Source organism: Malus sylvestris, chromosome 12, assembly GCF_916048215.2.
Source record: "Malus sylvestris chromosome 12, drMalSylv7.2, whole genome shotgun sequence".
NCBI classification, from domain to species: domain Eukaryota; kingdom Viridiplantae; phylum Streptophyta; class Magnoliopsida; order Rosales; family Rosaceae; genus Malus; species Malus sylvestris.
In genome coordinates this window covers 27,106,983-27,134,663 of record NC_062271.1, presented here as the reverse complement: position 1 = coordinate 27,134,663, position 27,681 = coordinate 27,106,983, and the positions used below count along the sequence as shown (strand labels likewise).

At 36.8% G+C, this 27,681-nt stretch overlaps 4 protein-coding genes across 7 annotated transcripts; all 4 read right to left on the bottom strand.

Annotated features, from left to right (window-relative positions):
• Positions 1 to 58: 58 nt before the first annotated feature.
• On the bottom strand, positions 59 to 2,570 carry LOC126594086 (probable L-cysteine desulfhydrase, chloroplastic). 2 transcript variants are annotated; one of them, XM_050260292.1, is made up of 2 exons: positions 779 to 2,568; positions 59 to 330 (listed from the first exon to the last, which is right to left on the bottom strand). In XM_050260292.1, exon 1 carries the CDS (start codon positions 2,343 to 2,345, stop codon positions 783 to 785), a length of 1,563 nt encoding a protein of 520 aa, XP_050116249.1. In that variant the 5' UTR covers positions 2,346 to 2,568; the 3' UTR covers positions 59 to 330; positions 779 to 782. The 2 variants fall into 2 exon arrangements, with proteins under 2 accessions (XP_050116249.1, XP_050116250.1); XM_050260293.1 differs by lacking the exon at positions 59 to 330 and adding an exon at positions 352 to 682 and having other exon boundaries at positions 779 to 2,570.
• Positions 2,571 to 5,681: 3,111 nt separating this feature from the next.
• Positions 5,682 to 8,341, bottom strand: LOC126594084 (probable proteasome inhibitor). Its single transcript, XM_050260291.1, has 8 exons — positions 7,954 to 8,341; positions 7,682 to 7,850; positions 7,493 to 7,594; positions 7,271 to 7,342; positions 6,767 to 6,854; positions 6,471 to 6,609; positions 6,024 to 6,191; positions 5,682 to 5,907 (listed from the first exon to the last, which is right to left on the bottom strand). The coding sequence occupies exons 1-8, from the start codon at positions 8,132 to 8,134 to the stop codon at positions 5,879 to 5,881; spliced, it is 948 nt and encodes a 315-aa protein (XP_050116248.1). The 5' UTR covers positions 8,135 to 8,341; the 3' UTR covers positions 5,682 to 5,878.
• A 1,029-nt stretch (positions 8,342 to 9,370) lies between these two features.
• Positions 9,371 to 10,785, bottom strand: LOC126594083 (uncharacterized). Of its 2 annotated transcripts, none has more exons than XM_050260290.1 (3): positions 10,499 to 10,785; positions 9,923 to 10,141; positions 9,371 to 9,710 (listed from the first exon to the last, which is right to left on the bottom strand). In XM_050260290.1, exons 2-3 carry the CDS (start codon positions 10,068 to 10,070, stop codon positions 9,568 to 9,570), a joined length of 291 nt encoding a protein of 96 aa, XP_050116247.1. In that variant the 5' UTR covers positions 10,071 to 10,141; positions 10,499 to 10,785; the 3' UTR covers positions 9,371 to 9,567. The 2 variants fall into 2 exon arrangements, with proteins under 2 accessions (XP_050116247.1, XP_050116246.1); XM_050260289.1 differs by having other exon boundaries at positions 9,923 to 10,158; positions 10,499 to 10,784.
• Positions 10,786 to 15,275: 4,490 nt separating this feature from the next.
• LOC126594082 (uncharacterized) lies at positions 15,276 to 18,827 on the bottom strand. Of its 2 annotated transcripts, none has more exons than XM_050260287.1 (8): positions 18,721 to 18,827; positions 17,787 to 17,864; positions 17,329 to 17,524; positions 16,959 to 17,113; positions 16,586 to 16,729; positions 16,379 to 16,482; positions 16,102 to 16,267; positions 15,276 to 15,582 (listed from the first exon to the last, which is right to left on the bottom strand). In XM_050260287.1, the coding sequence occupies exons 2-8, from the start codon at positions 17,853 to 17,855 to the stop codon at positions 15,505 to 15,507; spliced, it is 912 nt and encodes a 303-aa protein (XP_050116244.1). In that variant the 5' UTR covers positions 17,856 to 17,864; positions 18,721 to 18,827; the 3' UTR covers positions 15,276 to 15,504. The 2 variants fall into 2 exon arrangements, with proteins under 2 accessions (XP_050116244.1, XP_050116245.1); XM_050260288.1 differs by having other exon boundaries at positions 17,787 to 17,858; positions 18,716 to 18,800.
• Between the last annotated feature and the right edge of the window lie 8,854 nt (positions 18,828 to 27,681).

Genomic DNA, 27,681 nt, shown 5'->3' with positions numbered 1-27,681 from the left:
CCGTTTCTAAAGAGTCTTATTTCGATTCAAGTTTTATGTTTTAAATTTTAGGAGATAATTAAGCATGAAATCGACACAGCCATTAAACATTTACAACAGCAACAATTCCGACAGCATTCAACAGACAGCTAACATGTCCAGGAAACCAAAAACACCAAAAACCATGAAGAAATTTGTTTCTGATTCGACACATGCACTTAGCAGTTTATTTTTCTACTAGTTTAGGGATTAATGGTACCGAAACCATTTGCTACTACTGAGGCATGCAGGCGATGCAGATATAGCCATGGATGTTATTCATCAGAAGAGCTTCTTCGGTTCTTCATTGGACTACAATGTGCAGAAAGTACATGTCAAAAAACAATTTATTAATAATTAAAACATGGTACCAAATAATACAAAATAAGGCCCCCTCCTTGCATATCATAAACTGCATATGCATCGGGCATATACACAACAGAACTGTTAATCTACAAGATTCATACTACATTGAGTTTTTCCATGGATGTAAACATGTTCTATCACCACATTCTAAAGGGGGCAGGTGGGAGGAGTAACCAACTTCCACAGCCACTACAAGTTGAAGCAAATATCTTGACCACCGAATCAAGAAACGCCAGCTAACCATAATTAAACTTCTGGAAATGGTTGTAGGAGCACTTGGATTCATCACAAGATTTAACTAGCATTTCAATCACAAAATGGGAAGACAAGAAAACCTGATTATCATACATTTCTAACTTAAAAAACGATTAGAATGGACGAAAGCACAGCATACCTCATCAGCTAGAAAGTTGAGCACAAGTGAACCCCTCAGAAACAAGTTGATTAATTGCGTCTCTGAACTTGTAATAGTCGTCAACTTTGTTGTACACTTGATGAGAAATTCGACAATACCCATTTATTGACTCAACCTCCCCATTCTTGGGTGGTCGGAAATATATCGGAACTTCAACACCAAATTTCTCCCTCAAATGTGTCCTTAACTCTTGAGTATCCTTCTCACTCAAGATCCCCAAACAAGCAGGTAACCCAATCATGATCATGCTGGCGCACATCTCCGGAGGGCACCCGAGATGCGTTCCCCATGCCTTGGCCAACATCTGCCCCATCTCAACAACGGTCTCATGATTCCTCTTCTTGATGCCCTCAATACCGCCTTCAAACCTATCGATGAATTCCAAAACTGAAGGCACTACCAATTGAGGGCTATAATCCCGAGTCCCAATCCAAGCGCTTTCTATAGCCAACCCATTACCATACTCATGAGAAACAACAGGATGGTGCAACTCTGGACACTTGGGGGACTTCCTACAGTACAAAAACGCAATAGACGGCGGGCAAAAGAACCACTTATGCAAATTACTAGTATAATAATCCGCCCCAATTCGCTTCATATCGACATCAGTACACCCGATACTATGAGCAGCATCTACGAAAATCTGGTCAACACCCTCTTCCCTACAAATCTTAACTAGTTCTTCAACAGGTATAACCACACATGGCATTGAAGTAATATGATCAATCACAGCTAGCCTAACCCTCCTACCATTAGCCTTCCCTCTCTCCAAAGCTTTCTTAAATTCAGCGATAATTTCATCATTTGATTTCAAAGGAAAAGGCAAAGGGACTTCAATCACATACCCGCCAGCACGTGTAACGTACGCCTCAATCGACTTCTTCACGGCGCCATAAGCGTAATGAAGCATCACCACAGCATCCCCTTTGTCGAATTTGCTCTCAGAAAACCCCCAGGCCGTCTGCTGAAGCACGATGGCGGCGGCGGTGGTGGCATTGTCGACGATTGAGACCTCGTCGACGTGGTCTGCATTGATGAGCTCCTTGATTATGGTTCTGGATTGGTGGATGCCCTTCTGGAGCTCGTTGAAGTAGAAATGGTCGGGCTGGGCGAGGTATTTGAGCTGCCACCGCTGCTGGGCTTCGATGACGGAGGCCGGGCAGGAGCCGAAGCTGCCGTTGTTGATCCGGGCGACGTTCTGGTCGTGGTGGGAAAATTCAGCGGCGATTTCGGCGGCGGTGATGAAATTGGGGGAAAGTTTGGGTTTTTTTGAGATGTGGGTTTTGGGGTCACCGTTGAGATGGTGGTCCGGCGAGGAGGCCATTTGGCGATTAGGGTTTGGGGAAGTTGATGATGGAGCCGAGGAAGAGCATGAAATGTTTGAGAGACAGAGAGAGAGAGAAGAGCGGTTACTCTGAGGCTTTGGGAGAGACAAAGGGGCAAAAGAGAAATTAAATAAAACTTGAGTGGGTAAATTGTAATTTACTTTGGCGTGAAATTTAAAAAATGGGACAAGTGGGGCTGCATTTCCCATTAGATGTGCCATTAACCGAATTAACTAATCAGGTGGCACCAAACCAGACGCACTTCGCTCGCTCGATGACTCGACTGACCATTTCCGGTTTGTTTGTTTTCACTCACGTGACACGCACGTGATTCATACACCTTTTTAGTCGTGCAATAAAACTCTTGGGTAAAGGAGAGGACACTTTTTAAAGGAAATGGATTGTCTGCACTTCCATCCTCGTATCCTTCTCATATCCTTTTGTTTTGTACGGTTACGGTTAAGTCACGTCAACATTTATTTCTTATCTTATTATTTTTATAAAAAAAATTAATATAAAATATTGACGTGATTTAACCGTGATCACACAAAACAAGAGCGTATGAGGAAGGTATGGGAAGGGAGGACAGACATTCCATCTCCTTTTTTTTTAAACTCTTGGGTAAAGGAAAGGACACTTACAATCATACAATAATTATGAATTAACTAATCTGCATGTAACTTATAAATGTATAAAGGAAGGCCAAACACATCAAAAAAATCCTAATCTCAAACACCAAAACACCAGCCGCCGCTTCCTCGACGAAGGAAGACGTGGCTCCGAACTGGAAAGAGCACCCGAACCAAAAACTAGATTTGAGAGTGTTGCGCATAATCAATGCACCAAGAACCATAACATCCACGGCCACACCTGCAAGGAAGGTCACAAAACGTAATAGTAGAAGAGGGAGGGGCAAAGGGGGTGTGTATCCACACTTCACCCAATATTTTCGGCAAGCCAGTTTGGTAGTGGACTTTGAGTGTTTTGTCCAGTTTCAAGATAAGGCCCGACGCTCTTAGATAATTCATGATTATGGGTTGGAAAAGATAAGGGGGAGCAAAGGAGAGGTAGGAAAGCAGGGTGCGATGGGGCGAGGAAATGGGACTGGCGTTGAGTGGGAAATTGAGTGGGGAGAAGGGAGAAAATTAAGACCAATGCTCAAATGGTTGAGACAAAGCTCAGGAGGAGGCATAGATAAAGAAATAAGGAAGGAAGGAAGAAGAAAGCAGAGATATCAGGAGGATGCCACCTACCCTAGAGTCAAAGGTTAAGACCGACGGCTGTGTAAAAAATTGGTTACATTATTTCAACTAATTAGGATAGTTCTCATGAATGTTATTGCGTAAAGTCGGATGATACCAAATTATAAAAATATCATATTTTTTTGGATTTAACCGAAATACATTGGAAAAAAGATGCATACGTCGAACACTCCTACTTAAGTGTTTCTCATGTATTCGAATGTATGGCCTAAGGTATGCACATGTTGCATAATAAGAGAGACATACAACATGGAATACAAGGTGGGACACGTAAGAGAGACATGAAACGATAATGTCTTTATTCGGTTTTACCTTCTAGTGGAGGATCTGCATTACAAAGTGGGACAAGTAAATTGGGTTGCATTTGGTTCGGGTTGGGTCCCAAATCTCTTTCAAAACTGACGATTTATATATGGGATGTTGAAACCAACCACAGCGATGTGTACCGTGTGTCAAATTATTACTATCCGACATACTATGGGCTACTGATCCAAAGTAAAAATTTGTGGGCTTAAATTTATGCTTGCATGCAGTCCATACAAGTTCCGAGGTCTCTTATTTCTCCTTGAATTGAGTTCTTTTGGGCTCTTTTTCTTCACGAGGAGGGAAGATTTTTAATTGTACTCGAAACACGAATAGTATACCACGTATCATTAGAGCATTTTTACTCTTAAAAAGTCCCCTGAACAATAGGTAATTCAATACTCCAAGTGAATAGTAACTACCGTTAGTGAATAGTAATTGTCTGAGTGCATCTCCATCTCTAAACTGAATAGCTCAAACAATTTGCATTAAAATATTAATTTTTTTAATCAAATAACAAAAGGTAATTTTATATTTAATTTTGGATGATAATAAAAGATTGGTTGAAAGTATTTGAACATATTGAAATGTGGTGTAAGGTGGAAGAACATGATTAGGTATTTCTTGAAAAAATTGTTTTTTTCATATTTGTTTTATTTTTAATTATTTTTTTGAATTTTTTTTATATTTTGTATTTTTAACTATTTTTTATTCATATTTTATTGTAACTAATGTCAGCCTTATATCACATGGCCTAGGAGCTAGGCTAGTCGATTTTAGCCTAGGTGAGCAACTAAGCTCCCCCAGAGCCTAGTCGATTTTAGCCTAGTGGAGGAGTTTTGAGGGGAGGGAGATGATTTAATCCATTATTACCTAGGGGATTTGAGAGGGTTAGAAGTTCTCTTGTTTAATTACATATTAATAGAACTCTATTTGTCAATCAAAAAAGAGTGAAAAGACATTTTTATCTTCTATCACAACAAAAAAGTTAAGGACAATAAACAAAGTTTTGTTTTTGTTTTTGTTTTGTTTAAGTCTCACCTACATGTAATTTTTTCATCTGTAATTTTAAAAATTTAAAAAAAAAAAAACCTCACTGCCTTTCTCCCCACTCCCACATTCTCTCTCACTCTCTTCCTCTCTTCTTTAATTTAAAAAACAAAAGTAAAAAATGGCATACACACTTTATGTGTGGGCATATACTAGTACAACTGAAGGAAAGTTTTATTTTTATATGTTGTTAATTTGTTAACTCAAGTATCTCACTACTGATATACCTCTGTGAGTCTTCCCGTCCCCCGAAATAGGTGAATAACCGTGGCTTGCCACTAATTGTCCCCCATTAAAAAAAAATATTATTTCACCACTTATAATTACATGTAGTGTACCACGCCATGTTCTGGGCTCACTGAAAAATCTCTTCACGTGGAGACTTAGACATCATTAGGTATAAAGGATACGTTCGAAATGCAAAAAAATATGATTAATTTGGAGATGGAAGGTGAGTTACTCAATAATATATTATAATTTTCTTTGAAATGATAGGATTAGAAGAGAGAAGTTTTTTTCACATACAATTCTCTTCTAATCCGATTAAAATAAAAAATAATTCTTCTATACCTTCATCCTTCGACATGCTTTAAATTTAGAGGGTTATCTATCCCGATCGAATCCTACATAGTCTCGATACTTGCTTCATGATGCCATTGAACTTTTGACCAAAAAGTTCATTCTTCTAACAAAAGTGCTAATAAGCATAAGTATTTCCTGTAGAACGAGCCCTAAAGACTTTAACAATCAAACTCCAATGTCTACTCCTATAGGAGATGAAAATAGAAGAGTTTCGTTTCCGTGTTTAGAAACGCTAGTAGGGATTTTCTATGTTGCTCATATCCGATATTCTAGAGAGTTTTTTAATCATCAGATATGTGGTCAAAAACACAAAAATCAAGATCTAACGGTTAAAAAGTTTAAAAGTATAGCATCATAGAATTAAAATGAAACTTGCATCGTGTTTCAATCGAATTACGGGTTCAAATCAATCATTTTACAGTGTGAAGAAGATTCCAACTATTTATTTCTGAATGCATATTAAGCTAAGAGTAGTGTTGGTAACAATTCATATGGACTTCTAACTCCTTGCTTTAAACCTGTCCCTTTGATGCCAACTTTTGTGCAAGCTTCCTTCATTATTTTCTATCGTAGCCTCGCAGCCTCCCTTCACCACACAACGAATCCATTTAGAAACGAAACCAAATATGCCGACGCATTACTAAACAGAAATCGAAATGGTTATCAAACCGCACCATGCACAAGAATAGTTCTAAGCCTCACCTTGGTACACTTCTCCGTCTTGCAGATGGCGCGGACTCATTTTTTTAACCGGTGTTGGTAGAATCTGATCCGTTACAGGGACAGAATCAGACTGAGAAGCTGGGGTGGGCTGGGACTTGGGGATGGGGATGGGGACGTTTGCAGCAGTTTTAGGGAAATCTTGAGGTTCTGCGTCAACAAATATCAAATTCAAAGAAGTTTGATGAAATGCAACCACAAAAATTGAATTTGGAGTCATTAAAAATAAGGAAAATGGCTTGAAAATGGCTTGAAAATTTTGAGTTTTAATGATAAGAAACAAAATAAAGGATAAAGTGAATAGTACCAGGATTGACTTTTTAGTGTAAAAATATGGTTTTTCGTTAAAGTAAACAGTACTTTTCGTTAAAGTTCCCTTAAAAATAAGGTTATGAGCTTCTTGGGCACAAATGATTTATATATGCTTACTCTTATCATGCATTGCTTGATCTTCAAGCAATATGCCGAGACCAACTGCTTCATCTGATCCCGAACCCATCTTCTGCTTCACTCGCCTTGTGCTATACACATTCCGCACAGAAACTTTCTCCTCTTCAAGTTTTCCGACCTGACACATTAATTTGCAAGATCGTTGTGTGAGATTACGGAAAATTTTCAGATTTCCAAGATTACTCGTCTTTTCGGAAACTTTTGAGAAACCAAATGGATTGCTGCAACGATGAATTATAAAATGGATATTGTAGAAAAGATGATAAAAGTAGTACTTTGACAGAACCGGCACTGTCAATGTTGGTGGCGTTAACAGGAATTTTGTTCTCCTCCCAGAGCGTATCGAGCTGCTTTCTTTTGCGACTGTAGAAAGATATAAACAAACTAAGTGGTACATATGGAAGTGCAAGGATCCAGCTGTTTTATACTAGGGCTTGCAGGCCTGTATTGTTCTTTGGCAGACCTGCATTTTTCATTTTCTTCGTTGGCGATGCATTTAATCTAATCTTGCGTAAAAAAAAGGATATCAGAGGTGAAATTCCGGTAGCTCTTAGATTCACATTTATGGATAGAACATACACACACACACCTAAACATAGATAGATATATACACTTGAAAAGAACTTTCTAAACAAACAGAAAACTAATAAACATCTCAGGCGACTGAAATTGAACTAGTATTACATACAAACTGCAGTTTATACAATTTTTTTTTCACATGATTGGTTGCATTTGTTAATCGATCGTAAATGAAACAGAGAGAGGGAAAGAGATCAGACCCTGAAAGATGTGTCTGAGGAGCAGGCTCAGTTCTGATGCTCGTCTCACAGCGACTCTCACTTGTTTCTGAACTGCACAACAAGAACGCCGCGAAAAAAAACCCACAATAAGCAACACTGCCCAATTTGTATGCATAATTTTGTGTCATGGTAACAAAAAGAATCCACAAAAACTTCACAAACATAACCAAATGCAATTGCAACCCAAGAAACCTCATTTACCTCAAGGGGTGCAAAGAGTCGAGAATTTTCACCAGCAACTCCATATTCTTGAACTGTCTAGAGTAATTTCCGCCCCCGGTTTCCTCTACATAATTCCCAACGCTGCAAATGAACAAAATTCAACGCGCAAACGCCATTAACAAGCAAGAATTGATGACAGATGATAACCCAGTTGCACAAAAACTCAACTCTAGTTCGACATGCTTAGAAGACCCATCAGCCAGAGCGCAAAACACATGCAGTTTATGCTCCATCACAAGGCACTTGACCCGGACCTTCTTCGAACCCTCTTCCAGGTTCACGTACACGAATGCGTACTGGTCTTCGAGTTCGTTCCATCCATCAATACCCACTTCATCTACAAACCCAAAACAACAAATCCAAGAATCAATATTGTTTTTTAATCCATTAATTTTTGGGAAGAAGAGAACTTTGATGGGGTTGAGTATGTATGTACGCACCTGTGGAAGAAGAGTTGAGGGCGGCAGGGGAAAAGGCGTGGGGACCAGTGGCGGTGAGGTCGTAGCCGGAGGCCAAGAAGTAGGCGTGGACGGCGAGGGCGACTTTGTCGTTGTCATTGCCGGAGCGGAATGCCGGCTTCAGGGCCTTGATCAGAGCCACCACTGACTTGCCGCTCGCCATTCCTATGATCCTGAGAGCGTGATTGAAGCTTCAAAGGTGGGATTTTGTGGATTCTTTGGTTTTGTTTGCATGTTATTACAACGCAGAGAGCGTGAGTGACACTGTACGGATAGTTTCTATCTTGGGATGGAAGCAATCCTAATCTGCTGCGTGCACTTTGGGCTGGAAGTTTTGGACACTAGGCCCAATTGCTGAACCATGGCTTAGTTTTCCCGGCCTCCGTTACAGGTAAATAACTGCAGCTTGCCACTAATTGTTACACTGCTTTAGTTTTGTTTTGTTTTTTTTAGTTAAAAAACGAAAATCAATTTGGAGCAATTTAGTACTACAGAATCTAGGGCTGGTTTCAGTTTGGTGATTGAACTGAAAAGTGATTACCGAAAACCGAACTAAAATATTGGAATAAGAAAAATTAAACCAATCTCGAACCGAAAATTTTGGTTTACCAAAAATCGGTAATCCAAAAAAGCAGATTTCAGGTTTGGAAAACCGAAATCGCTTAGGCCAAATTCGAAAATCATTCCTCAATTCTGAAATTCATCCCCACCAAAAATAAAAAAAACCCTAAATTTTTCCCCAGTTTGAAAATAAAAAATCCTAAATCATGAAAGAGATAGTGAGTGAGTTGCAAAGAGATATGGAGAGCAGAGAAAGCCGGACATTAACGGTCGAATCGAGAGAATTGGTTAAGAATTGACGGAACTCTACGTCGACGGCTAAAACGAAGAGAGAGAAGTGGTCGATGACTAACTGATAGAGGAATGGGTGGTGGAGGGTCGAGAGGGAGAGAGTGTGTGCAAGCCGGAAATGGAAGATGAATTTGGTGGGACTGGGCAATGAATTTTACGGTCTGTATTGCTAGAGGTGTGGTGCGGTGTGGTCTATGGTGTGCATTTAAGTATTACCAATTTTTTTGCGATATACCATTTCGCTGATATAGCACAAAACCGAATGCAGTGGCGTTCTAAGATTTATATAGTCGACCTTACCTTACCTAGTAGAATAAGGCTTTGTCGTTGTTGTTGTATATGTCTCATAAAAGTTGGCCAGGCATAATGTACAGGATGAAATGACAAAAATTGTGAAAGACTTGACTATTGGGGGAATATTAGCATACATTGAAAGTTTAGGATGCTCAAAATCAAATTGAAAGTTCAGAGCAAAATGGAACAAGGTCCGAAATTCAGGAGATTCAAGGGCTCCTGCTAAGAGAAATTGCTCATTAGACGCATCGTATAAGAAAGACGATAAACTTTTATGCAACAAAAGCAGGATTCTTAGTCCTGTTAATTCGATACTCGAAATGTTTACGTCCATTTCAAGGCATATCTTACATCAATCGAAATATCCATCATGGAATCACTCCTCTGTAACGATTAACAAATCCGACATAACTTACTTAGAACGACGATACAACCTTCATGAATCTAGTGCTACTTTCCCTTGTCATAAGTAGCTATGTTTTGGGGCTCGCACTCTGGACTAAACAACCGAACCAGCAAAGCAGTGGAAGAGCTCACAGATACCGCTCCACAAGCTGCCCACCGAAGACTCCTCGGAACTGTAATTCTCGGACCTGCAAATCACAGAAACAACAACATACAAGCCCTGACTTTGTGTAAATACAATAGAATGGATAGTATTTACAGCTACAACGAGGTATTCAACATGGAAAAACAAAACCATCCGAAAAAGCAAGTTTGTCTAAGGCTTAAAATTGGCATCGGATTATTATGATCAAGCACATAACATTGAGTTGAATAGAGAAAGCGTGTTGATAGAACAAACCGTAATGCAATCGGCAAAGGATCCAGAATCCCAATGATCCGCCAACAGTGAAAATACCGGCAGTCTGTCTCATCAATCTGGAACAAGGTTTGCAATCCGACCTCATCAACTCGCCATCCGAGAACCCTAAAACCTGCCTCAACGCCATCGGTTCTACAACTTTCTGCTACAATTCAGAGCTTCTTTCTCACACCTAGTAATGCTATTGGCCTTAACCCACTGAAAATTGTAACAGCCTAATTCAAAAACAAATTAAAAGTAAGCTAAAGGGTCAAATTAAATGCAACCATAACAAATACCATCTTAATTCAACCACTTGTATATTACACAAAGCTTCTAACTTTATGCATACCCATCAGTCACAAGCACAAAAGGGTTTAACCCAATTAAGTATAATCTGAAAATTTTAAACTATATAACAAATGTACGCTCTAATTGAAAAATTATCTCATTGCGGCAATTTGTCGAACACCTTCTGTGCGCTCTTTCCCACATGGCAGTTTAGGAAAAAGCTTGTATAACACTGACACAACACAAATCCGATGACATTACAGCGAAGGTGGTGTAGGGAATTACCTTTTTGGACCTTCGGGAGGAAGACAAGGCTGAAGATTGATCGACAAAGTGGGGGACTCTCGGTCTGGTACTGAATGTGAGAGACGAAAAACCAAAAAAAAGGAAGAACTGAAGAGGAGGCTGCGTGTGAAGGTCCACACTTTATGGATGTGCTGCCATGGCCGGGCTGGGAAATGGGCTCAGCTTGAAGTGGCTTAGGCCGGGAGGGGAGTGTACTTTTCTTTCATTTGTCTTTCCTTTTTTCATTTTTTTAACTGGGATATTATGGTTCAATCTCGGAAAAGAAAAAAAAAAGTTTGAACTTTGAGTACAAATAGGGATGGCAATTCTAACTGTTAAAATCGATAACCGTGGATTACTGTCCGAATGGAATAGATTTGGGTATGGAAGTTTGGGTATATTCTGGATATGGGGAAAAACCGTTTATATTATTCAGTTATGGTTTTGGATATGATTATAGAGGTCTCCAAATCGTATCCATAACTGAATCCGATCCGATTAGTAAATAATAATGGGAACTTTAACGAAAAGCACCCGGTACTATTCACTTTAACGAAAAACCACATTTTTACACTAAAAAGTCAATCCTGATACTATTCACTTTACCCTTTATTTTGTCCTTATCATTAAAACTCAAAGTTTTCAAACCCTTTTCATTAGTTTTCCTAATAATATAATTTATATATATAATATAATAGTATAATATATATGTATGTATTTGTATATCCATTATTCACCGAGCCATTACTTTGAGAATATAAAAGTTGCATTTTGTAGGAAAGTAAAGTTTTGAATCAAAATCAATGTGAACTCAATGGTTCTTATGTGAGATATCAAAGACAAGCCAACATCATCAGTGTTTTAATTTTTATACTAAAAAAGATACATTCATTGGATCATTTTATACATCAAATATTTAATGACGAAATTAATATCTATTAACTTATAATGTCTTAACTAAACGAATATATTTTTTGTATTGACAAATATAGATATACCCGTTAACCGATGGGGAATCCATTACCCGGTGGGTATGATTATGGATAATATCCGATGGTTAATTTGCAGTTATAGATATGATTAATTTTCGTGATTATGAGGATGGATATAGCATTTCCATCCCTAAACCGAACCGTTGTCATCTCTAAGTATGATGTTCTAGCCAACTTCGTTATGTTTAGATACATGGTCTAAGTATACCACCTAAGTTATAAGATATAGTTTGGAGATGATTAGATACCATTTGGCATGTCAATTTCATTGTTCATCATTTCTGCAGAGCAATTTAAATGTATTGCGTACACTAACACGATAGTGTTCTAATCCAATAATACAATATCACACATTAGTTTCATACCACATGACATTTTGTTATAAACCAAGACACCCACCGTGACAGTGTACTTAATCCATGGTCCGTCCTCCCATGTTTGTGTCAATTTTAACAGCTCTGTGAGAGCCCCCCAAGTCCAGCAGGAGAATCGATAGTCAACTGCAATAGCCTTTCGAGCCCATCGGAGATAAACTTTTCGTTCTCACTCTGGACCAGGTTAGATTTTGACAATCCTACAGATTTTCCTCTCGTGGCTAATGCTTTCTTGCATCAGTAACATAATCACGAACCGGAGCTGTTTTCCAAGAACAAATTATTGGTTTTAACTCTACAACATAACTCCGGACCAGGTGTCATTCATTACTACGGTTTAGTGGTATTTCTCTTCACTTGTAAGTGAGAGGTTTTAGGTTTGAATCTCGTAGATAGCGAATTCGATACAAAATTAGATTGTTCATTGTGTAGCTTAACCGAACCCCCTTCCCTTAATGTAAAAATATATCGTTGTCCATTATATGGTACATTATCATAAACCTTTACCAATTATCCAGATTAAGCGGCATTTTCATTAAGGTTTAGGTTCTTAGTGTTGTGATTGGCTCATATTTTGAGCTGTTAACAATTAAGTGACTTTGTGTGTTATGCTTTCGGAGTAGTGACCAAATGTGTCCATATCTCATTTCGGCTAATAGTGGAAGACAATGATGATGTTTCATGGGATTCTTTTGTTTTGGCCTTTTTTCTTGATTTCCCATTTGCATGCCACGTGAGTGGCTTTGGGTTTTGAGTAAAAGGCAAAGGGAGCATGATGCATCATCATTATGTCTGTGCAAAAAATGAGAGGTTGATTCATTTTTCTTCTCCATTTAACTGCAAAGAGCTGAAGTGGAGAGAGTGTGAGAGAGAGCATCCGAAGGAGAACACAAAGGAGAGAAAAATATAGAGTGAGAGTGAGAAACTCTTGGGGAGAGTGAGTCTCTTAGTAAAATTCTATGAGGGTACAAGGGATTGGGGTTTGGGTTATGTCGATTTAACTCAAGTGTATCTTGTACTAGTTATTCTCATAGTGAAGAGCAATATCTCTCGGAGGACGTAGGCAGGTTTTTGCTGAACCTCGTAAATTTCTCGGTGTCTTTATTTCTTGTATTTTATTCTGTTCAACTGAGTGTGATTTTGATGACGTTGTAATCTGAATCTCGTTTCCGCACTGACGAACGGGCCAAGGCACAACAATTGGTATCAGAGATTTGTTGGAAGCTTTGGTTCATTGACGGTTCAGATTTGTTATTCACCATGATGACTACAAACATGTCATTTTTCAGTTGAGAAGTTTAATGGGAAAGGCAATTTTACTCTCTGGCAGATAAGAGTAAAGGATGTCTTGACTCAACAAGGCTTGGCTAGAGCTTTGAAGGGAAAAGATGGGAAGCCTAAAGAAATGACAGATGACCAGTGGGAGGAGCTGGAGTCGCGTTGTGTTAGCACAATTCGACACTGTATAGCTGACAACATTATCAATAATGTTATGGATGAAGATTCTGCGCCTGCACTCTGGGAGAAGTTGGAAAAACTCTATATTGCTAAGAGTTTGACCAACAAGTTACATCTGAAGCGGAAACTGTACAAGCTAAAGATGGATGAAGGCGGGAATCTCATGGACCACATGAATGTGTTCAACGGATACTTGGATCAATTGCGGAAAGTTGATGTTAAGGTTGAGGAAGAAGACAAAGCTCTCTTACTTCTTACCTCACTTCCAGATTCGTATGAAAATCTTGTGACAACCTTATTGCATGGAAAAGATACAGTAAGTTTGGTGCAAGTGCATGCTTCTTTGGTGTCTTATGATACACAAAAGAAGAAGACCATTGTTGATGGTGGGCACGCGACTGCTTTAGCTGTTCAAGGTTGGAATCGTGGAAGAAAATTGGGGGGAGGATCTGAGAGAGACAACAAGTTCAGATCCGGTTCCGGAGGCAAGGGTCTACAATGCTACGACTGCAAAGAATTCAGGCATAAAAAGAAAAATTGTCCTTTGAGAAAAAGAAAGGATGATCTTGGTCTGGGTTGTAGCAATTTTGTGGCGGAAGACTTCGAGTTTGCCCTCTAGGTACTCGAAGCAACACTTCTCCTGGTGATGTTTAGTCTCAAGTGTTGCAGGGGTTTTGCAGCAGGTGGAGCTATGAGATTCACAGGTGATGAGATGGTCCTGAAGGAGGAGAAGTGTGAGGAATATTTGTCTGGCTCGAAGGGTGTTGCTGGAAATGGGTGCACTGACAAGTTTCCAGGTTGCAGACAATAAAGAAGGGGAAAAACCTGCTGGAGGAGACAATGATGTGTAGAGATCCCGTCTGAAGCTAAATGGTGATTTTTAGCTTGCAGCAGCTGCACATGCATTGGCAGTGACTGAATCGGAACAGGACCAAAGAGGTTGATTCAGGGTGTGTATGCTGGTACGTAAGGCCAATGGACTTTGGTGATGGGTGCAAGGATTTTTGCACAGTATATTCGCCAAGGTGGAGATTGTTGTGATTGGCTCATATTTTGAGCTGTTAACAATTAAGTGACTTTGTGTGTTATGCTTTCGGAGTAGTGACCAAATGTGTCCATATCTCATTTCGGCTAATAGTGGAAGACAATGATGATGTTTCATGGGATTCTTTTGTTTTGGCCTTTTTTCTTGATTTCCCATTTGCATTCCACGTGAGTGGCTTTGGGTTTTGAGTAAAAGGCAAAGGGAGCATGATGCATCATCATTATGTCTGTGCAAAAAAGGAGAGGTTGATTCATTTTTCTTCTCCATTTAACTGCAAAGAGCCGAAGTGGAGAGAGTGTGAGAGAGAGCATCCGAAGGAGAACACAAAGGAGAGAAAAATATAGAGTGAGAGTGAGAAACTCTTGGGGAGAGTGAGTCTCTTAGTAAAATTCTGTGAGGGTACAAGGGATTGGGGTTTGGGTTATGTCGATTTAACTCAAGTGTATCTTGTACTAGTTATTCTCATAGTGAAGAGCAATATCTCTCGGAGGACGTATGCAGGTTTTTGCCGAATCTCGTAAATTTCTCGGTGTCTTTATTTCTTGTATTTTATTCTGTTCAACTGAGTGTGATTTTGGTGAGGTTGTAATCTGAATCTCGTTTCCACACTGACGAACAGGCCAAGGCACAACACTTAGCTGACACTTTGTGCCTGCAGGATTTCGGAAACGTACTCATGGGGCCGTACCACACGGTGTTCGACTTTGGTAACCTTCGAGTTATATTTGCCGAAGCTGCTTAACAGCCCTACCATTCTGGTTCTGCGTATCTTGCTAGCTTCAGAAACTTTCATAAAATTCCGACTCCTATGCTTTATCAACTTATGTATGTATTGTATCATGAATCCTTTTTTTTCGCTTTGATTCGATATATTTACGCTTTGATTCGATAATTTTGCCCCTGCATAATTTTAAACAAGAGGAGCTAACTGATGTCTTCACAAACAATAGTTTGTTACAAAACCAATCGTTCATGTGCATCGATGTTTATAACTCCGATTGGTAAAACGATAAAAATGATCTTACATCTCATGCAACGCAATTGCGTATAACTGGTGTCGTAGGTCACATAAAACTACATACGGAGGCCATGGAAGCTTGATAAGGTACAACAGAGCTGATGGCCAGTACTGTCGCACTATTCTTCATCGCTATCATTGCCGAATACTGAGGCCACGCCGACTTTTGGCTTCTTTGCAGCACCACCAAACGAGATCTGTAAAATGGGAGAATAGTACCAATATGTTAAGAGGACATAATTTTTATCAACTAGAGCTGATTGCCTTGATAACAAATGCTAGAATCAAATTGCCGTGCGATAAAATGGGGACAATATAATTGTTTTGTCAAAGTTCAGAGTGTAATATGCAGAGTTCCCGGTCTAATAGATTAGAAAGAAAAGCGTTCACGGTGGCAGTAAAAGTTTTAAGTCTTGGAACCAAGCAATGAAAGCAAACAAAAGATATGTCAAGCGTAATATTATACATATTTGAAATAATTAAGAAGAAAAGGTATCATGTAGACAAACCAGATACACTTCGACAGAGAGAACAAAGATAATCAGCAAGTCATTAGAGAACATGAAACACAAGATTTCTCAGTCTACATATCCATGCTTCATAGATAAAATATTTGCACACGTAAAAAAGTTGTATGGCATATGCACCACCATAAATCACCTTCCTATTTAATTAAACTCATCTTTAACATGAACAGTTAGAGTCAATACGCGTACCTTAGACTTAGAGGTTGCACCTTTAGAAGAAAACCCAAATTTCAAAGCCTTCCGTTGATCCTGATCTGCAAGTGTAGTAGCACTTTTCAGTTCAGTGGAAACTGGGGCAGGCCCAGATTCTTCTTGTTGCTGTTGTAACTGCTGCTGCTGCTTACGAGCATCCGCACTGCATGGAATGGAAGAAGACAGAGAAAGACATGTTACAAAAATGAGGTTATAAGGATACAGATAGCAAATGAATCATGTATGAATCAGGGAAGGGAAAATAAGTGTATACATCTGAACAAACTTTGCCATTTCCTTCTCCTGACGCTGTTGCTCTCGTTTTTGGCGATCATCCCGACTACTGGAACCGTGCATTTCTTTCATTTCTTTAAAACGCTGCAACACTCATTTAAGGGTTTTGCGAATTCAGACCATATTGGAAAACACCCCCCACAAACACAATTAAGTCAAAGAAATGTAGATTAACACAGTCATTTACCTTTCTGTGATTGTGATCATATGAGCTTAAGTGAGCTTCAAATTCCACGGCCAACTTGTATTGTTTGCTGCAGAGTTCACAGTAGAACACCTTGCGTATTTCTTTCACCTCGGTTTGGATTTTCTGCTCACGTTCTGCTAATACCTGGATTTTCATAATGGGCACGAAGCAGGCAGTAGAAGCCACCAGGTAATAAAAACTGCAGGAAATTCTCAAGACCTTCGAAAGTTGATGGTCCTATTCCCGTCAAAAGACACGCATATATGCTATATGCTGCCTTCTGCTATTAAGTTTAGGTTTCAGAAAAAGTAAAGCATCAACCTCAATACTATCTATAACTTAACACTTATAGCAACCAAGATCAAAGACCTACCTCCCGCTTCTTTGCACTTTCCTCGGTCTCTTCTAATTCCACATCGAGTTTTCTTCTCTGGATATTTTCTTCTGCTGTATAATAATCATCTTCCTCTTGTTTTCCAACTCCTAATTTTGGGTCTCTAATCCCAGATTTTATTGGCTCAGTAATTCCTGCACATGGAACGCACCAATAAAGAATAAATAACATAAAAAAAAAAAATATATATATATATATGTAGTGTCATATAATTTGAAGGCACTGAAACAAATTGTCAAAGAATTTATTGATTAAAATTAAAAGAGGTGGCCACTTACTCTACAAATAATTAATAGCTACCACAGAACATGAGTATTAAACAATCATAAATATTTCACTAGTAACCAACCTTGCTCATCCTTCCCAAGCCCCTTCCCTTTCCACCCCATCTTTTGGAGAAGCCTAAAACCAACATTAGATGATGCTATGTGTGTGTCCAATGATGCTTGTTCCACATTCTCCAGATCAACATTTTCTGTGGGCCTTTGATTAATCGGCAATCGAAATTCGTCTGCTAGATCATCAACTAGTGAACTCTGATATGCCTGTACCATAAAGGTCTAATCATACACCATAATAAAGCGGGAATTACAAACATACAGACTCATTGGCAAACACATAATAATATCAATGCAAAATTGGCATGTATGCATTAAAGTAAACTAAAATTAAAACAACGACATTTATGAGGAACCGCATGTAGTTATTCAAGAACCTTAAAACTCAGAAACCACTTTAGAGTTCCAAAGTGAAGGAGCTAGGATCCAACATATATACAAATAAAGATCCCAGAAATCAATTAGTTACCTGCTCTTTCTGATGTTGCGGGTTGCCTCGGGTGCCTGTTTCCTGTCTACCGTTATACCGGTAGGCCATGATGTTTACCTAAGCAATCATGAACCAACAAAAATGTTAACGTACAATTTCAAGGCGCTGGGTGAACTTATATGAAAGATTCTAACATCAAAACTGCATAACGAAAGAAAGCACCAAACACCAATTCATCGTGTTGACCCACAATTGTAACCGAAAAGATCTCTTAACAATAGCCTTTTGTCTATATATATAAACATTAAAAGGTAAAGCTCTTTCTTCTTACTTAAAGTTGGATTGCAACACTTAGATTGAGCCGGTAAGAGCAGAAACTAAAATTTATCTCAATAAGTTCAGGCAATGAAGATTTTTAAGATTCTATATACAAATCGAACTTTCTGATCTGATCTTACCTTTCCCTAGCAACAAACATAACTCTAACAAATACAAAATTGCCAACAAAATTCAAACATTACCCCATATTTTCAATATACCATAGGCTCACAAAGCATTACCAACTACACTAAAACAAAAACAACTGGTAATTGGGTAATTTCAGTAAATCCCATAAGTTTCTTACCAATTCGGGGAAATAAATTTCAGAAAAATCAAATTCCAAGAAAGCAAAAGAGTCTCTATCATCTCAGAAAGACGAAAATGAAAGCCAAAATTGAAGAAACAATACACAAAAGCGAGTGCTTTCTACAAATTGGTCGAAACCCCAATTCAAAAATCTGGCAAAGGTAAATAATTTCGAATAGTTCAAATCACAATAAAAGATGAAACTCCAAATTAAATATATAAAAAAACAAAAAGCCGGATGAACGAACAAAGTAGGCAATTAGTTAACAAATCAAATAAATTTCGACAAAAAAGAAACAAATCAAATCATTAGCAGATATGAACAATTCAAGTAGGCATAGAGTACCTGGATTGACGCAGAAAGCAAAAATTGCTGGCGAATGAAAGAACCAAAGATGCTCTCCGGATCTTGAACCGGCTCTGTTTTCTGACCCTCTTCGATTTGGTTTAACAAACAAGTAATTATAATTAGTGAGATTGGGGTTAGATAGCCCAACTAAGTTGGGTCAACCCAATGGGCTGAACTGTCTGTTGATTTAGTAGTTGGGTTTTAGTAAGAGCCCACGCAGACTTTTGTGACAGGGGGTTTTTTATTATTATTATTATTATTTATTTATAGAATACTGTTATCCACACACTAATTTTTACTTTTTACACACCCTTCTCAATTTTTGGATGTCGGATCAAATAAATTCAAGAAAATCAATGACAAAAAATTAATAAGAGTGTGTGAAAGATGAAAAACTAGTGTATGAATAACACTTTCCTTTAAGGAGAAATTCCGGCATCCTCATGCACAGACCACCTCACTCTTACGATCTCATACAAAATCATTTCACCCAAACCTAACCTTTCATTTCCGGACCAAAGACTTTCTTCTTCATTTGATTGCTCCAATTTAATCTATCAACAAGCTCCATAGGATTGAATTTAAATGGATAATCCATTAATTTAGAGGACATATTGAAGGTAGATGGATGGTTTTTCATTTCAAAGGGTATTGGATGAGAATTAGAATGAATTATTTTCTTTCATAATTCATCTTCAACTTTCAAATTAGATATATATATTTTTTCGTTTCTTTCTTTAACATGAGTTTACTATAATAAGTTATCCCTTTCAATCCAATAATGGAGATAATGGAGATGAAAAGAGGCGTGAGATCAAATTAATTCCACTTATTCAAAATACCAATAAACAAGTCATTTAGTACAACGGTATAACGATATTCCTCTTCACTGGTAAGTGAGAGGTTTCAAGTTCGATTCTTGATAAAAGCGAATTTGAACCAAATTATTGCTCGCTCATTGAGGCTTAACCCACTTCCCATCACCTTTAGTGTAGATCATATTGTTTATCAAAAATAAAATACAAATAAACAAAACTGAGTACTTACAAGATTTTGTCAAACTTAGAAACCCCAATATTTATATCAAAAAAGGGCTATGGCTGTGATGAACGAGAAAAGTTGTCACTTAGCTAAGAAAAGTTGTAACAAACCAAATCATTAGCACATTAGCTGGTGTTAGCCCTAGGGGCTTCTCCTTGCAATTTATCTTTACATATATATACACAGAGCTTTTGATACACATTTTGTGGTCTTGTAGAGTTCGCTTCGTAACGTATTTCAATCATCTAAACCGTCTATATTTTAGTACATCATTCATAGACTATCCTTATAAAAAATTAGACAAATTCAAAGTCAATAAGACATTCATTCGTAATAGAAAAAATAGACGAACACAGTTATGCAAATAAACAATAAATATAACACAATGGTCATATGACTTCGGTTTCGGTGATTTTTGGTAGATGTAATCTTTGAGGTAAGATATAAAAGATAGACTTGGATTGTTGAAATAAGCTATGAAGTAGGTCCCACAAAATGTGTGTCAAAATAATGTATCACCGGATCCTAATCCTATATATATTAGAAAGAATTCAATTAGTCATTAACACTATGTTTGGATGAGGGAAATAAACTTGGAATTTGGTTGTTAAAATTTATAAATTGACATGCACAAATTCCCTTGTTTAGATTCATAAACATAGAAATTTAGAATTTCCACGTGGAAAAAAAACTTGGAATTTGGGACCTCCAATTCCAAGTTTAAATTCAATGTAAATAGGTGTCATTTCCAAATTTATATGATTGAGAGTTTAAAAATAACAAATTCTGTATTCAATTTCATTGTTCTATTAGGTTAACCAAACAAGAAAATTAAAAAATTCTAGAAAATAAAATATCGTCATTTCAATTTCCATCATTTTAAATTCCTTAGTAATCTTAAATTTCTTCATTCAAACATAATGTAAAAGTACTCGACTGAAATAAAAATTATTCAAGTGAATGAAAGAATCAAGATACTCTGAAAATATAAGAGAACTTTGTTCTATTTCTACTCTCTAGGATTAGTCTAACAAGCAAGTAATCGTAAATTTCTAGCGTATCCTGCCTAACTTGTGTGCTGCGCCGTTCATATATTTGCCAAATCAACTATTTTGTTTGCTTAATTAATCAAGAATTAACCAACGTGTCGACAATGTAATAACTTAACAATCAACATCGATAATCAAACAATTTGGCACTTCGAAAATCAAGCATCATTCTCTCCATATAAAGAGTTAAAATTGTGTCAACTTTATCAACCAAAGTGATTACAGCTTGCAAAGAAACCATTACAATTTTAATGACTTGAGAAGCATGCTAAAGAAGCAGCTGCATGGAATAAAGGGCTTCTGTGCTTTAATAATATAGTATACGTTGGTGGAGGACGCCAAACTCTGGCTTTTATAAGTAAGAATCTCAGATACCAAAATGTTAGACAGCTTGCATACTCTGCTACAAAAATAGAAACTTCTGTGCACTGTGCAAACTATTTGATTGCTATGATCACAAGATTGTTGTCATTCATTTTTATCTGCAATTCACAGACTGACATAGATATTAAAGTGATTTATAAAACCAGCAAAAAAAAAAAAAAAAAAAAAATTACACGTGTCAAACTATTATTTATCTGTAAGAAAAAAAAAGGGAGGGAAACAAACTTTGATTATCAAATCTAAATTAAATTTGCGACCCACCCCTTCTTCTTGTGCGTTGTCTTTGTTAAAATTGGCAACCCACGTTCCCCTGCTGCTGCCCACGAAAATAAGTACCGATGGTCTCGTCCACAAATCATCGACTTTAGCTTGGTTTTTTAGTTTAGTTTTTATGTTTCGCCTTTGTACCACTAGTTTGGGTTTGTGTCGGTTAGGCAATCTGTGGTGATCACGATGTTTGCAATGAACTAGGATTCTCTTATTTTCTTTTTTCATCCCTTCCATCCGTTATTTTCATATTTTCTATTTTGTCTTTCTCTTTTTATAAAAAAATTAATATAAGATGTTGACATTTCTTAATCATGATCGTTCAAATAGAATGGAAGGAAAAAAAAGAGAAAAAAAAGAGGAGATAATCTTACTCAATTTGCGATGGTCTTTGTAAGGGTCTTGTCAGTAGGTTTGTCGTGTTTATTGCCTTTTGGGACAAATTTGCTCCGACGTTCATTTAGTTCTTGTGGTAAACGTATAGGGGGTTTAAAATCTTTGATGATCTGGGCAAATCATCTCAGATCATGAAATTGGTTATTAAAGTATACGTACCCATTTGACACCTCTTGTATTTGTTTTTTTTGGTAACGAAATACTTTATCGCTTTTACAAAATAAAAAAGAGAAGGGGGGGGGGGGAACTTTTTTATTGTTATACCCTGTGCATTCTTCTACATCTTTATTAAGTTTCCTGTATTTATTATTCCATAAAGGTGAAGGCCAAATAATAACTTTCTTCTTAAACAAAACCCCATTTAACATGCCAATTTTATTGTTCTGGTGAGAGGATCATATGCTTGTGGTATCTGTTAATTAAATACGCCGTGAAATGTACAGTCCACAGCTAATCAAATAAAAATATACATCTCGGAGCAAAGAAGCTAGGCCACTTCCCCAGATCGGGTAAGATTTGGCTGCTTATAATTGGTAATTAAATGATTTGGACGATGAAAAATGTGGAAAAAATAGAGTAATGCTAGGGAGACTAAATTTGGAGACTAAAATTTGGAAACTAAAGGACATGTAAGTTGATGGTTGATTTATTATTTAAGCATTGATAGACATGCATTTCTATTGATGACACATCATTTAGTTTACAATTTTAGTCTCTAAATTTATTCTCTCCAGCATTACTCGAAAAAATAACCATGAAATTTAGGTGCAATATCATTATTCAAAATATTTATCTGTAAATTTTAATGCAAATTTCAATGACGGTATTTCTTTTTCTTTTAATGAAAAGGAGGATTTAAACACAAGTGCATTGGGGAGCCATATATGGAGTTTACGTAGCAGTTCTTAGAAGAAGAAAGCGACAATAATTCTGAGTCTGTTTTGGTCAATTGAGAAAGTAGAGGACCATAGAAAATATGCTTTTTACCTTTTTTTTTCCTCTGGTCTTATTTACCTTTTTTCTCCACCCACAAGGATCACCTCCTGCTATAAATACACAACAGCCTCCTAATAGTCACTACAAACCAAAGAGAGTACAAAAACTCATTATTTGAACTATCTTCATCTCACTTAAACCTTTGTGTTTTGTTCCTTTTTCGTGTCAAAAAAGATTTATGGCAGGCAACAGGCAGAAGAAATCCGCCTTCTCATTCTTCAGTATGTTCAAATCGAGGAGGCCACACAATCGCAGAGGGGACGACATGATGGAGGATTCCTACTTGAGTGCAAGGAGGGTTTGGCCGAGCGAGGAGGACAGAGGTCGGTGGGTGGCTGAGCCCGGAATTGACAACAAAGCTGCTGCTTTCATAGACAGAATCCACAAGAACATTGTCTCAGAATATGATTGCCAAACCTTAACTGTAAACCCAGCTGGAAAGGCCTAAATAGAAAACAAAAAAAAACTATGCACGCCTGCATTACTTAGTATACTATATAATATGTAAGTTAATTTATTCAAATTAACGAGTTGTATTTGGTTTGTGAATCACAATAATACATGTAGTAGTATTTGTTTCTGTTGCATTTTGTGTAATATATCGCAAGTACATAGTTTATACAACTATTATTGTGCCTATTTGTTTTATTCTTCCATCTTGGTTTTCAAAAATTTTAAGTAGAATACTAATGGCTATTGATCAGTTTCATAGAAAATTTAATATATGTGAAAACTTTAGAATACTTTTCATATATATTGTACCATTCTTCATTACTCCAGTAGCATATTGCCATAAACATAATTATAAGCAGCATGAGCTAGCTGAAGTTGTTACTGAGAGGTAAAATCCGTGTCGAAGTTTTCTGGTGTATATATTTTTTTAAAACACAGTAGAAGAGAGATGAAATAATCAGAAGTTTCAGCATGATTGTTTCTACAAGAAGCACTTATCCTCATGAACATTTCTGCCAAAAGTTATTTTAGTAGACATCCAAATGCTTTCTGAAAAAGCACATTTTTACTACGAAACAATTTTTAATTTTTTGACAAATAATGTAAGTGTTTTTGGTTGTCATAAAACGTTTTTGGCACTTCCAGAAACAATCAGATATTTCCCAGAATTTTGAACAATTTCGTACCACCAAACACTGAATTATACAATTTCGTACCACCAGACACTGAATTATGTTGCTTCCATCATTTCTTTTCCATGTCTGCGATCAATCATTTGTGGTTTAAAATAAAAGGAACTTCAACGAAAAGTTTCCGGTACTGTTTACTTTAACGAAAAATCACATTTTTACACTAAAAAGTCAATCCTGATATTATTCACTTTACCTTTTATTTTGTTATTATCGTTAAAACTCAAAGTTTTCAATCCATTTTCATTAGTTTTCCTTAAAATAAATTTCAGGTTGCTTTTTTATTTGCATTATATATGTAACAACTCAATAACAAGTCTTTATAGTACTAGTTTGGTATTGAAGTGCTTTTATAAAAAGTGAGTATAAAATAAAGATGAGCTCAAAAAGGTGTTTGGTAAACACTTAAAAACAGCTTATTTTCATAATTTTGGATGAAAAAAAGCTGAAAATGTGAAGCAGCAAAAATGAGCTTATTCTCACAGAACAACATAAATAATTTTTTTTTCAAAACACAGCAATACCAAACCAGCATGTGGCTTCGTACAACAACTTTGTTGTTGAGCTTGATGTTCATGATTTAATTGTATAATTGCAAATTTGCAAGTTAAGAAAAATTTAACGAGCACATGGAGTCCCTTAGATTTTAAGGAAAACTAATAAAAAGGGTTTGAAAACTTTGAGTTTTAATGATAATGACAAAATAAAGGATAAAGTGAATAGTACCAGGATTGACTTTTTAGTGTTAAAATGTGGTTTTTCGTTAAAGTGAACAGTACCGAGTGCTTTTCGTTAAATTTCCCTAAATTTTAACCTTCAACGTGATTCACATGATATTCTTAACCAAATTTCAGATGTATTATAAAGCAGCTGTCTCCTCAAGGCCTATTGCTTTAAAAAATTATAGCGTACAACGGGCGCATGCATGAAGAGTTCTCTAAATTTTCTAAATATCTTAGGGTTAGGAAAGACGAGAACCGGACTCTAGCTTCGTAATGCAAGCAATTTACTAAGTTACTTTTCTGGCAATATACTGATTCAAAGTTAAGTGCCTATAACTATTTGGAATCTAACAGTTCCACGATTAGGGGTTGTGGCTTCCTCCGCACAAATTATTGTACATCATTTTACTTTTGTAGCTAATTCATTCTTTAATTTTGTTCTCAAATCTTTGAGGTTTTAAAAGACGCTAAACGTTAGTCGTGTCGGAATGGGGCCTAGCGCCTAGGTGGCTAGGTGGGAGCTTAGGTGGACTAGACAGATTTAAACAAATATATTATATATCTTATAAATAAGTGTTTGCTTATAGTTAAAAAAATACATAATTGTATGGGGATACATAAATTGCAAAATAGAATGACATATAGATTATAAAGTATTATAACATATAGAAAACATTGGACCAAGCATATAATGAGTGTTCATCCAAGTATTCAACAAGTATTTTAAAATATATTGAAAAAATAAAATGCAAATTATAAGTTATCTAATTTTTGTTTAAGTGAGACTCGTGACCTAGGTTGGTGCCTAGGCGGGTCTAGACGGGCGCCTAAGCAGGTCTAAGCGGCATTTTCTTAATTGTGAAACACCTAAGGATTAATTGGGGCAGTGACCAGCCTAGGCGGATATTTTTAAAAAACAGTGAGCATTTTACTTTAGATTGCTTAGGCGTCCTTTTTTAATTGTCAAATGCTTAGGGATTAATCGGGGCGGTGATCAGCCTAGGCGGTGCTAGACGGAGATTTTTATAACAGTGAGCATTTTACTTTAGATGCTTGTTTTTAAAGGCTACTGCAACATGCAAGTGTAGCTAGGCATAGGATTTTCTTTCCACAGACAGTAAGTACAGCTAGCAGAAACAAAAGCAATGGTGGAGAAAAAAAAAACCAGACCAACCCTCCAAAATAGTAGGAAACACATAATTAACATCAATTTGAACCAGAATCAAAGCATGTTTGCATGTCGAGTGTCACATAACAAAATCTTCACCCCATGGCATTGAATCGAAACTCAAATCATGGCAAGCAACTTGTTTCTCAAACGTTCTTCACTAATGATATTAGTTGTTTCGTTGTCTACAATCATGAAATTACACGTTCGGTGAACTAATCTACGGTCTCGTGTTAAAGTGGGTGGAGAATATACTAATTTTCGTTCATCCGGCTGTTGTTTTGGTGTCTACAACTATGCATCTTGTGTCACGTAATAACATCTTTACCCAAAACCCTAAATCTTTACCCTGTTGCAGAGAATCATAACTCAAATCAGCTAATCAAACAACCGGAGCGAGTTGTTTTTCAACATTCTTCACTAATATGTCTGCTAATTAAATACTATCAAGTTGGTTACAGGCTTGGCGAAGTAATATAAGGTCTCATATTAAACTCGGTGCAGATTGTACTAATTCTTGTTCATTAATTTGCTGTTGGCTCGGATTACTAACCTTTCGTTCATTCGCCGTTGGTTTGGGAATGTACTATATTTTAGCAATATTCGAAGGGATTATTTTTTTTTAGCAACAAGAAAAAACCATTGGCAACTTTGCTGATCACAACTTTTATTCGGAGGGATTATTATTTGGCTTATTTTTAGCTATGCCTCCTGGAATTTGATTTTAATCTCATTTGCTTCTTGCAACTCAAAAATTGTCACTTTACTCTCTAAAACCTATATATAGTTCGCTCCACTTTGCCCCTTGGAACTCGATTTTGATCTCATTTTGCCTCTTGAAACTTGAAAATCGTCTCTATAAAACTCAAAATTTGCTCCACATTACCTAAAATCTGTTAACTTCTTATGTGATTTTAATTTGGGTAAGCCACACTAATCAATATTTTTTTTCATTTCTTCAATTTATTTTAAACTTAATATTCTCTTATTGTTAATGTTAATGCATAATAGAGATTTATTATCAAATTATTACACACATGTTATAATCTTATTAGGTGTTGGGCCTACGTATGTTTTAGGAGGCAACCCATAAGTTTCAAGGAGAAAAGAGAGTTCACAATTCAAAGTGAAATGAATTTTAAGTTTCAGAGAATAAATGACGTATTTTGAGTTACAAGAAGTAAAGTGAAATCAAAATGAAGTTTCATGAGGAGTAGCTAAAAATAAGCCTGCTTATTTCCCTTGTCTTCCAACTTTCTTTCGATCCTGAATGGCTCCGCCTCCGTTAACGTCTACATTCGAGACATAATTAAAAACATAAAGTGTAACAAGTAACTAGTGATTCCAGCCTAAAGATATTGGTGTAGTGGTGTAGTGACAAGTAACTAGTGATTCCAGCCTAAAGTTATAGCTGTATGAAATTGTGATCTTTCTAACTCTGTAAAGTTCCACTTTTAATTCTAAGATCCCTTGTGAGTTCCTTTTGTTGTTTTATTTCCATTGAATAATTTATTGTTCAGAATTAACCCTTCAAAGTCCCACATAGAATTTTTTTAGTAGAGCGTTCTTTACATTTTGCAAAGTACGTTCTAGAGAGAATAATCTCAGATTCTAATAACACTTCAAAGTACATCTACAAAGTGGAAAAAAAAATCTACTTTCTATTAGAGGAATTTTTGTTTAGCCCTTTCCTTTAACAAAAGATGATACGTGGACAATTTTTAGTTTGCAAGATGAATGAAAAAAAAAGTGATATCTTGAGTAACTATTTCACTGTTATTTTGTCCTTGGAA

What these genes read in the sequence shown, in the direction of transcription:
- LOC126594086 (XM_050260293.1), bottom strand. Translation starts at nt 2,345, where the DNA reads ATGGCACATCTAATGGGAAATGCAGCCCCACTTGTCCCATTTTTTAAA.
- LOC126594084 (XM_050260291.1), bottom strand. Translation starts at nt 8,134, where the DNA reads ATGGCGAGCGGCAAGTCAGTGGTGGCTCTGATCAAGGCCCTGAAGCCG. An exon ending in TCTAAGCATGTCGAACTAGA is followed by an intron (nt 7,595 to 7,681) that starts GTTGAGTTTTTG and finishes GTTCATTTGCAG; the next exon opens with CGTTGGGAATTATGTAGAGG. An exon ending in TCAAGCAATGCATGATAAGA is followed by an intron (nt 6,192 to 6,470) that starts GTAAGCATATAT and finishes TTGTTGACGCAG; the next exon opens with AACCTCAAGATTTCCCTAAA.
- LOC126594083 (XM_050260290.1), bottom strand. Translation starts at nt 10,070, where the DNA reads ATGGCGTTGAGGCAGGTTTTAGGGTTCTCGGATGGCGAGTTGATGAGG. An exon ending in CCTTTGCCGATTGCATTACG is followed by an intron (nt 9,711 to 9,922) that starts GTTTGTTCTATC and finishes TGTGATTTGCAG; the next exon opens with GTCCGAGAATTACAGTTCCG.
- LOC126594082 (XM_050260287.1), bottom strand. Translation starts at nt 17,855, where the DNA reads ATGGCCTACCGGTATAACGGTAGACAGGAAACAGGCACCCGAGGCAAC. An exon ending in AAAGTGCAAAGAAGCGGGAG is followed by an intron (nt 16,730 to 16,958) that starts GTAGGTCTTTGA and finishes ATGAAAATCCAG; the next exon opens with GTATTAGCAGAACGTGAGCA. An exon ending in ATGATCACAATCACAGAAAG is followed by an intron (nt 16,483 to 16,585) that starts GTAAATGACTGT and finishes TGAGTGTTGCAG; the next exon opens with CGTTTTAAAGAAATGAAAGA.